A 10,257-nucleotide genomic window follows, 5' to 3' on the forward strand; every position below is an offset into this window, starting at 1 on the left:
GCATTGTTTTTTCAGTCTTACATTAACATGTGACAGTCAGTCTTCCTGGCTTGCATTCAATGATGTAACCCTGATGATTTAACACTGCTCTAACAATAGCTTTCTTGGATGATGAATACCATGGCATTTAATTTGGATGTTCATGTTGGCTATATATTTTTTCAATCTGCATTTAGGATTGGTACTGATATGCGATAGGGTACACTCTGTAAACAGTTAATCCAGTCTTATTAGATGATAAAATGAGAAAAAAAAAAGTCTAAAATGATGTGAACAAATATTTACACAAGGCTTGTCAATATTGTGATGGAGATAGAAAGAGATTTGAGTAGATTTTATTTGAAATGATAAAAAAGAATTGAATCCTCTATTCGTTTTCCTTTTTTGGGTTGAACAAAATGAGTGTGCCCCTATATACTTATTTGAGAGAGCATATACTTTTCTAGGCTTTCCCATATACACTTAAGATCATTTTGGCTTCAAGGTGGCTAATTCTTGTACCAATTGGGTGTGTGGTCTCTGTATCATCCATGATTCAGATGGCATGATAAAGGACTACCATTATTTCATGTTAATTGCATCGAAACCTGATGCTTAAAATTAAAAAAAATAATAATAATAAACCTTACAAGTTAAATCACGATAGTAACAAGTGGAACAGCTTACATATTTATGTGTTTTTATCCTGTTAGTATCGGAGAAGAAGATAACAATTATGCTATCTGCTGGCTTTTCACAACATGATATGGATATCAAGAAAACTATTACAGGGCAATGCATTCATCAGGCGCACAAATGATTGCATGCAGGATTTTTTTTACACCAGAAAGGCAAGTAGATCGAAGATGACACTAATTAATGACACTCAACCACAACTTGGAGAACATAAAGTGCTAGATTTCTTGTCTAAGGATTTTTCAGTTGCAAATACTAAAGTAAACTCAGAAACATAAACTTTACATGATACACAAAAAAGCAAAGTAATTCATTTTTAGGTTTCATCTAAACATTTGATATCCGAGACTATGTACAGGAGCTCTGGCCAACACATAAATGAACCAGAACCAATTGGTAGAGTTTGCAGTGTGACCACTCATCCTTTCTTCACCAACCATATAAATCGAAGGAAGATGATCATGCATTGCGATTCTCCTCCACGAGGCCTGAGTAAGCCCAATAGGGTTTCGCAGGAGTACGAGCGAAAGCCTTCACTAATAGTGGATTGTCCTTGCTCTGCATATCAGCATGAAAAAGTGACATAATTGTAACTGTGGAAATCATGACAATAAAAAACCTAACTACAAACAGAGACATACACACATGCATCGACATGTCATTCTAAGCACTAGGAAGGAAACTACTGCTTTAGCTCAATCCAATGTTTTTATTTTCTAGTTGTGCTTTATCAAATAGAAAAAAGAAAAAATCAGACTGAAAATATTATTCCTACCTTAATACTGGGTTTGGTAAGTTCTTGACCCCATTTTATCGCCACTGCTTCCTCTGGGATTATAAATCCTAACTCACCATTTTTCTTAAACCATCTCTCCCATTTTCCCTCTTCCTTTCCTCATGTCCAATTCTACTGTCAATGGCCACTCTTTTAACTTTTTCTTCTTGCTCTTCAATTCTTCCAACTTCACCATCCTGTGCTAACGGAACAATGTTGCTCTTCCTTTCTAGGATGGAGCTCTAGCTCATCTCTCGTGGTGGCTCTGTCCTTCCCCTTTCCCATGCTATCTATCCATCATCAGTTGTCTCTTCTTCCTGACTACCACTCTATCATCTCTACGTATTTTGTTTAAAAAATTCAAATAAATCAAATCAACTGAACCAAATTATTGCGTCTTAACAAATAGAAATAAGTTTCGCTTCACTCGATTTGGTTGTCTTAAAACCACCTGATAAGGCATATTTTGGATTTCAGCCACATCACGGTCCACGTCGCATCACGCCCTTGCCAAGTCAGCATCGCATCCGAGACTCGTACAGGGAGGCAACCCCTCGGCAAGTCCCGTGCCGAAAAGCTCAGGACGACACCGTATGGTGTCGTTCCGTGCATACCAAGCGACGGCCAAACAACGGTACCATCTCGCCATGCGAGGATCGACCGCCACGCCAAATCCACATACGATCGATCCCCGCGCAACAGTATAAAAGCCCCTGACCAACATCTGGCCAGGGGACGAAGAAGAGAGAAAAAAAAGCCACCACTAACTTAATCTATAAGGGGCCAAAGTCGGGAATCCCCCGACGAGGGCCTTTGTGCAGGAGCTCGACCACCCCCGGAGGCACGATCGTCCCAACCGAGAGACGCCTCGCCAGAAGACGACGTCATCATCCCGACCTCCCGATATGGTCGGCCTCAGCACCTCAGCCAACCAGTTGAGAGACGCCTCCCAGACGACGACGTCGACAACTCGACCCTTGATCCAGCCAGCTCCGACACTCCTACCAACCAACCAAGAACTCTGGACATCATCCCGTGGACCAAGCCGTGCTGACTCCTCAGCCACAGCGCATCAATTCACCAACATTTTTTGCGCTAGAAGGAGGGTCGATGTCGCAGGAGCTCACCCCGAGGTGGCTGCATTTTCCTGCAAAACTGGCCCTCGTCGAGATCACCCGACGAGGCCCCTCCGACGAGCAAGTCAGTGGAGTGATCAATTGAACTCCCTAACGTTCTATGGGCGTTTGCGAACGACCCCTGATAGGGAGTATTTTGGCCCTATGTAAACCTACAACAGATGCTGCAAACCAACGCGACACCATGCGCCTCCAGAACCGCGGGGTGCACGCCACGTCAAGCCCCAACGGTGCGACTGTGCGACCTGACCACCCCAAGAGCTGGGGGCGGTGTCGTCTGCTACTAGGGCAGTTCCGTCTGACGCCCCTCGAGCACCCTCGAAGACGTCATCTCATCGAAGAGGTTGTTTCGCCCCTAGAGTCAACGGCCCTGTCGGACCAGGGCCCGACCAATTCCCGCACGCAGGTATAAATACCCCTGACCTAATCTAGGAAATGGGGAGAAAAAAGAAAAAGAGAAAAGGGGGAGAGATTTAGAATGAGTCTAATTTGCTCGTCGAAGGGGCCAAAGTCGGAAATTACCCGACGAGGGCCTTTTTGCAAGGAGGCAGTCGCCGCCGAGCCGCGAATGTCTTCTTCACACGGACGGTGCCCGGTACATAAAGGAGGGTGGCCCAACGAGTCGGCCCTGACAAGTGTCAGCCAGCATCTCCCATGCTCTAGAGGCTTCCACACCACAAGGAGGATCCCCAACCATCAGAGGGGATGAGAGGACGCATCTTCCCATGAACAAAGCTCATATCGGCCAGCTCTGGAATGTCGGCTCGCAGCGAGGCGCATCACGCCCTTGCCAAGTCAGCATTGCATCCGAGACCCGTACAGGGAGGCACCCCCTCGGCAAGTCCCATCCCGGAAAGCTTGGGACAACGTCGTATGGCGTCGTTCAATGCATACCGGGCGGTGACCGAACGGTACCATCTCGCCACGCGAGGATCGGTCGCCACGCCAAATCTACGTACGACCGATCCCCGTACAATAGTATAAAAGTCCCTGACCGGCATCTGGCCAGGGGACGGAGAAGAGAGAAAAAAAGCCACCACTAACTTAATCTACGAGGAGCCAAAGTCGGGAATCCCCTGATGAGGGCCATTGTGCAGAAGCTCGACCACCCCCGGAGGCACGGTCGTCTCGACCGAGAGACGACGTCATCATCCCAACCTCCCAATACAGTCGACCTCAGCACCTCAGCCAACCAGTCGAGAGATGCCTCCCAGACGACGACGTCGACAGCTCGACCCTTGATCCAGCCAGCTCCGACACTCCTATCGACCGATCGAGAACTCTAGACATCGTCCCGTGGACCAAGCCGTGCTGACTCCTCGGCTACGACGCATCAGTTCACCAACACCACCCAAAAGCTCTCTTTCTTTCAGGTTTTCAAGATGAGAACCAAACCAATCAAAAATTTATGAAGTTGCTCTCCGCAAGTATAAAACTAGTGAAAACAAAAATTGCTAAGAAGAGACTTGAAAAGAAAGCTAAGATACGGTTATTATCATAAACAGTTCACTATGTATCAGATAATCTGCAGTTAACCAAGAGAATTTGTGTATAGATTTACCATTTGACAGGTTCCAGCCTCGACATTGCAAACAGGGTAGTCATGGGGGCAGCAGCTGTAGTGGTCTTCGCAGCAGGTGGCGGCCTCCAGGGGGCAGCATCCCCAGGCAAAGCAAGTGCCACCATACTCATAGACACAACAGCAGGTGGTGTGCGATGGGCAAGTGTAGTAGTTGTCACAAACGGTTGGTGGACTCACCGGAGAGGGAGGGGTTGGACCAGGGTTGGGTGGGTTCTCACCATTCTTTATGGGGTAAGATGCTTCCATGGCAATACCGCACTTACCGGTGGAAGTGTTCAAGTTTCGCTCCATCCTGATGTAACCAGCCTCTCCCCAGTCTCCCCCCCATGAGTTCCTGACAATCCAATAGTCCTCACCATTTTGAGTGCCATAGCCTACAGCTACAACACCATGGTCCAGCTTAGTCCCACATCTGCCAGTGAATATACCCTAGAATATGTGAACAAAAGAATGTCAATAAAAAAGTGATCACCTGATAAATTAAGTCTCCAAGCCAGATTTGCTTATTATGTCAGGGAAACAGATGTGGAATAAATATAACTATTGCGATACTAATACCAAACGACAACTAAAAAAGCACTATGAAGAAAAGAATGTCTTTCAAGAGCATAAGTCAACAATACATGGGCTCAAGGTATCCTAAAAAGGGATAAATACTGATGTTTATAAAACCATGCATGTGCAAAAATGATTGATAAATCTAAATTCCACTGTGATTGTATCACAATAATATTGTAAACCACCATACAAGTCAAATCCAAATCAGCCAATCATACCTTTGAGTGTTGATTACAAGAAGGCTGGAAGCAATAAATGACTCAAAAATTAATACCTTAGCCGTCATTCTACAACAAGAAAAATTTTGAAAGAAACCAAAGCAAATGTTCTTTTGACAAAGAAATATATCATCAAATATCATATAACAGAGACTCCCATAGGTAGCAAACATGCTATCTAGCTTCTACACAGGTTTGAACTCATAAAAGGCGCATATGGGTTGTACCCAAGTTTATTTAGCATCAGAGTAACATCCAACATATTTCATCTTGGCTGCTAGTATATATGGTGACCTAAGCTAAAACTGCAACAGAATCTAAGAATTTTAACTGTAGTTCGCATCTAAATTCATGCTTATCTGAGTAAACATGCCCAGTTCAATTGATTTGATAAAAGAGAAATAGCAGTCCTAGTCGATTCCAGTGCAAGAGTGGAACTTCATCTTACTCCTAAGACAGAATGGTTTAGGCTGTGTCATTCAGTTCCATCGAATTTCACAGAAATGATTGTCTGAACAAGTGAATTCATACCGATTGGTAGAGTTGGAACTCCCTGCCACCTGCTTCAATAGCAACACTGACGGGCTGGTTTGCAACGGCCTTTTGCAGGGCCTTCTCATCATTCTGCGGAACACCTTCATAGCCATCAATAGAGACAACCTTAGCATTCTTCTGCAATCATAAAAATATAGGAATATGGTTCCATCAAGAACATCACAGAAGATGTCACAAAAATGAAACCAAAAAATGTACCCTGTCCTGGTCGCATGTGCCGTCCCGAGCTCTATAGGGATAATCATCCTCAGTGTCAATGCCTTTATTGCTAATGATGAACTCAAAGGCGTAGTCCATGAGGCCACCATTACAGCCCTGGTTATAGGCATTGTCACAATCCACCAACTCCTGCTCAGACAGTGTTATAAGCTCCCCGGTCACAATCTGATTTATCCCTTCCACAGCACCAACAGTTGAGAATGCCCAGCAGCTCCCTTCACAGACATCAAGATTAATCATATAGCCGTGAACCATAGGGTCTTTGAGACAGCAAATTAAACATAGCAGCATCTAGTATAGGGTCACTCAAATAGGTCCCAGAGAAGACATTCTAATGGTTAAACACACACACTGCACCTTCAAATCCGACTCCGAGAATATGGTACACATCTTATGTAATACTTGAATAACAAGAGTAAAATTTTGAATAATTAACATACAATGAGTCATAATATCTAATAAGCATATTTAGTCTAAGATTAGCCTCAATCGGTTGAAGAGTAGAAAAATCAAGATCTCATGAAAGCCAAGAGTTGCCTCTACAACTCAAAACACTTTTGCTCACATCGATGAAGAAAACCTATTAATATCCCAACTATTTGTGATCGACTGTATGAATATTTTTCCATCGTTATGCTACTTATGAAACAATAACCTTAGTGAAATCAAATGTCATGTAAAACACAACAAATAAGTCATAATATCCCAACTATTTATGAGCAACTATACAGATATTTTCCCATAATTAAGACGTTTATGGAGCAATATCCTTAGTTGAATCATGAGCATTATTGTTTCCGATAGAAGCATCTCCTCACATCAATCCTGATTAATCCAAACATCTCCTTTAAGCATATAAAAGGTCATTAAAACCAATCAACAAACAAGATTTTGCTGACCTTAAGAAACAGATTACATCATTGCATCAAAATTAAAGATATTAATACCATACGCAAAATTCTATCTTTGCTGTTGACATGAACAACAACCTGTTATATTGGATAAAACGAAAGAATTCCGACGGAATCGGTCTCGGATGAAAACGTGCAAAGAAATAGGGCGATGAATCCGAAAAGATTAGTGAAACGCCGAAGGAGGACGGATATAACGCAGCCCGAAACCGATACCAAATAGAAGGACGAGAACACCCACAATCAAAATTCGAATTCGTCAAGGGTTCGATCGTAATTTGAATCCCTTCTTTCCGCCGCAAGCGACGGCGACACGGGAAAAGGAGACGACGACAAAGAATGAAGCGGAGACTCACCGCAGCTGCCCTGGTCCTTGACGGCAGCGACAGCGCCCTTCGCCCTCCAGTCGACGGACTCCGGCAACTCCTCGCCGTCCTCGTACCGGTACCGGTCGCCGGGAACCCGGCTGCGACGGGCGACGCCACGGGCCCTGGTGCCCAGGTACGCCGCCCGGTACTCCTCGTTGGTGAGGTCGGCGAAGCGGTTGAGGCCGAGGCGGAACCGGTGCCGTCCGGCGTCGGCAGCGGCATTGTGGGCATCGACGAAGCGAAGGTTGTCCTTGAAGATATCGAACCGCATCTCGTTCTGGCCCAGCGCGTTGTTCGCTCTGCCGTGCTTGGCCAGCCACCCCTCGTACATCCTTCGCATCTCCTCCTCGCTCCTCTCCAGGCCCCTGACGCCGTGCTCCTTGTTGTAGGCGACGATGGACATGTCCGGCGCGGCGGAGGCGGCGAAGAAGAAGAGGAGGAGGAGGGCGGCGGCGAGGAAAGGCGTCGAAGCCATAGCGAATCCAAGAGGAAGGGGATGGAAAGGTGGGATGTCGAGGGGGCAGAGGGCCGAAAGGTGGAACCTTTATAGGGGAACGGAGGCGTGATGGGTTGGGGATGTTGGAATTGGAGACGGGGTTAAAGCAGTAGAGGCAGAATGGGATTTGAGTGGGCGTCACATGCGATCACGTACGTTAGTGACCGTGAATTGACTAAAATACCCCCCAATTTTTCTAAGAAGAATTTTAAGGGGTGTTTTTGTTGGGATTTTATAGACCGTTGGATTGAATAGTTTGTGAGGTCTTCCGCTTGCATGCATCTTCTTGTGAGGATCAATCTTGATATCTTCGATAAGGATTTGGATGAAATGAAAAATGTTAAGTCGATGAATCACGGGAAAAATGCTACTATTACCTATAAAAGCGATTACTATGTACCAAAAACTATTCTATCGATTACAAATGAAAAGTTTCGGATATAATATTTTCTGACATATATTTGGGGATCGGTTTCTAAGAGGTTGAGATGATTGAGATTTCATATACATTATTTTTTTATTTGTATAAAAATAATAATATATAAATAATAGATTCAATTATAGTTGAATATTAAGCGAGCGTAACTCTTTCTCGGGAATGATGGAATTGAATTGATTGGACTAAGATAACAAAGTCAACGAGAGAGAGAGAGAGACGTACAACCGAAGCTAAATGGTTGACCTTCAAATAATGAAATTGATCACATTGCTTTATTTTTTTTATTTTGTATTAAAAAGAAAAAAAAATATTATATTGAGTTATGAAACGACTACTACATCATGTGCCTCGGAGATCAGCAGCACAATAATAAATTAGAAAAGGTCGAAAGTCAATCTTTAGTCCAAACAAAAATATATATGTTTGCTTTTGCATGATTTTTACAAGCCAATTAACACGTTGATTCGTTTATATGTACGCATGAGAGACCATAACATCAGTAAAGGATTTTATATGGTAAAATATGTCTTGCAAAACCACACATATAATTCTGTCTAAAAATCGTCCCTCCCATTACGTAGCTTTCCGCCTGTAATATAACATTGACCATTATTAGTTCTAAGTAGAAATCCAATCGCCCCCCTCCTCGGTTGCTCAGAGTAAAAGAGTCGTCCGAGTTTGGCTTGTGGTAGCCATTATCAGGTTAATGGGGTCCTTATTCCCTTAAGACATCGTAGCAAGTGTAGGAAAGAACGCAATAGCTTTGAAAAAGATCCCTTTAGGGGAATTTTTATTAGATCAAAAACTAATTTTTATTACGGGATTTTCACACTAAACAAAAAAAAAAAGGTGTATACAATTAAGGTAACCAAATTATTATTTCTTTGCCTCGGTCAATCCCTATCATGCTCCTTAAAATTAAACTGCACACCTAGTTTGCTATTCAAAATAACAAAAATGCTCGGAGTGAAGCGGCACTCAAAGAGAAGGTGCCGAATATAATCAATCTCAATATCATATAAACAAAGCGGATTAGAAATATTAACATGCATACATTGCTGCACATCCGAAGTAGAAAGTCTGTTTTTGAACGATTATGCGGGATGAGGTTTTTCGACTCGTATGTTTTAAGTATATTTTGTCTTATGCCTTCTACTATGACGAGTTTCTTATTATACAGGTCGGATTTTTTCGACTCACGTGTCTTGGGTATATTTTGTCATATGCCTATTGCTATGACAAGTTTCTTCTTATACGAGTCAAATTTTTTTTTGACTTAAGTGCATCGAATATATTTTGTTTTGTGTCTCGATGAGTTTCTTATTACCGAGTCAATTTTTTTCGACCGATGCATCTCAAGCACATTTTGTCTTATCTCATCCTGTGTCCGGTTTCTTATTACGTGAGTCGAATTTTCTCGACTTACGTATTTTGATATATTTTATCTTGTGCCTCTTGTCTTAATAGATCTTTTTCATGTTTTTAAATGTTATCTTTGTATATTAGTCACTTTTATGTTTTTCGATGTGTCCTTTGTCCTTTTTGTCTTAATAGATCTCATCCTGTGTCCTTTTTATCTTTAACTTATAACATCTCTATTATGTCACAACTCTTTTTGATTGCATATGAGATGTCGATTGCATCATTCATTAGCATTTTCTCATCATTGACAATCTCCTGGAAGAGATGGAGGGATCGAAGAGGAAAGGATAGTTATCATTTGGACATGTCGTATAGTCAACATGTATCCTTTAATTTCTATTAAACTTTTTAACGAGTACAACTTTAAGGAGTTATTGGGGGCATTACACCTCGATAATAAACCCTACTCTTAACAATGGGATTTCCTCGCTCACCAACTAATATCTGCTCATACGAAAACCCTCATCAATGGCATGCCCATTTGCCAACATATTGCATGACAAAATGCCTCCGAGAAGACACACCACACAATCAGGTAACTAGTTTTCCTGATACCAGTAACATTTCATCAAGCAGGCACGTTGAACGGCAGCTCAAGTACTTCCTCTCCAAGCTGTTGCTAAGTCTAAGCAACAGTTGCTTGATGCCACTCGGAGGTCAATCCTAGCGAGAAGGTGGGGATTAGAGAGAGGAGATGTGGATGCGGTGTAAAGTTGGAAACACCTCCACTTCATGATCTTGTCAAGCTAGCTAATGCCTCCTGATTCAGGTTTCTTTCATGTTCCAGGTGCATTGCTTCATGTCCTTGATAAAAGGACCAATTGGTTGATGTGATGTGTGTGTACTACTTGATCAAAGAGGGGATGTGAGATTGGGTGCTGCGTCACAACAATCTAACCCACC

The 10,257-nt window shown here is 43.0% G+C and overlaps 1 protein-coding gene across 1 annotated transcript; it reads right to left on the bottom strand.

Moving 5' to 3' along the window:
- Positions 1-846: 846 nt before the first annotated feature.
- Positions 847-7,588, bottom strand: LOC135598521 (oryzain alpha chain-like). Its single transcript, XM_065092445.1, has 5 exons — positions 6,986-7,588; positions 5,698-5,933; positions 5,476-5,616; positions 4,148-4,597; positions 847-1,233 (listed from the first exon to the last, which is right to left on the bottom strand). The coding sequence occupies exons 1-5, from the start codon at positions 7,470-7,472 to the stop codon at positions 1,135-1,137; spliced, it is 1,413 nt and encodes a 470-aa protein (XP_064948517.1). The 5' UTR covers positions 7,473-7,588; the 3' UTR covers positions 847-1,134.
- Positions 7,589-10,257: the final 2,669 nt, after the last annotated feature.

This window comes from Musa acuminata, chromosome BXJ2-1 (assembly GCF_036884655.1).
Source record: "Musa acuminata AAA Group cultivar baxijiao chromosome BXJ2-1, Cavendish_Baxijiao_AAA, whole genome shotgun sequence".
NCBI classification, from domain to species: domain Eukaryota; kingdom Viridiplantae; phylum Streptophyta; class Magnoliopsida; order Zingiberales; family Musaceae; genus Musa; species Musa acuminata.

What these genes read in the sequence shown, in the direction of transcription:
- LOC135598521 (XM_065092445.1), bottom strand. Translation starts at nt 7,472, where the DNA reads ATGGCTTCGACGCCTTTCCTCGCCGCCGCCCTCCTCCTCCTCTTCTTC. An exon ending in CAAGGACCAGGGCAGCTGCG is followed by an intron (nt 5,934 to 6,985) that starts GTGAGTCTCCGC and finishes ATGTCTGTGAAG; the next exon opens with GGAGCTGCTGGGCATTCTCA. An exon ending in AGTTCCAACTCTACCAATCG is followed by an intron (nt 4,598 to 5,475) that starts GTATGAATTCAC and finishes CACATATTCTAG; the next exon opens with GGTATATTCACTGGCAGATG.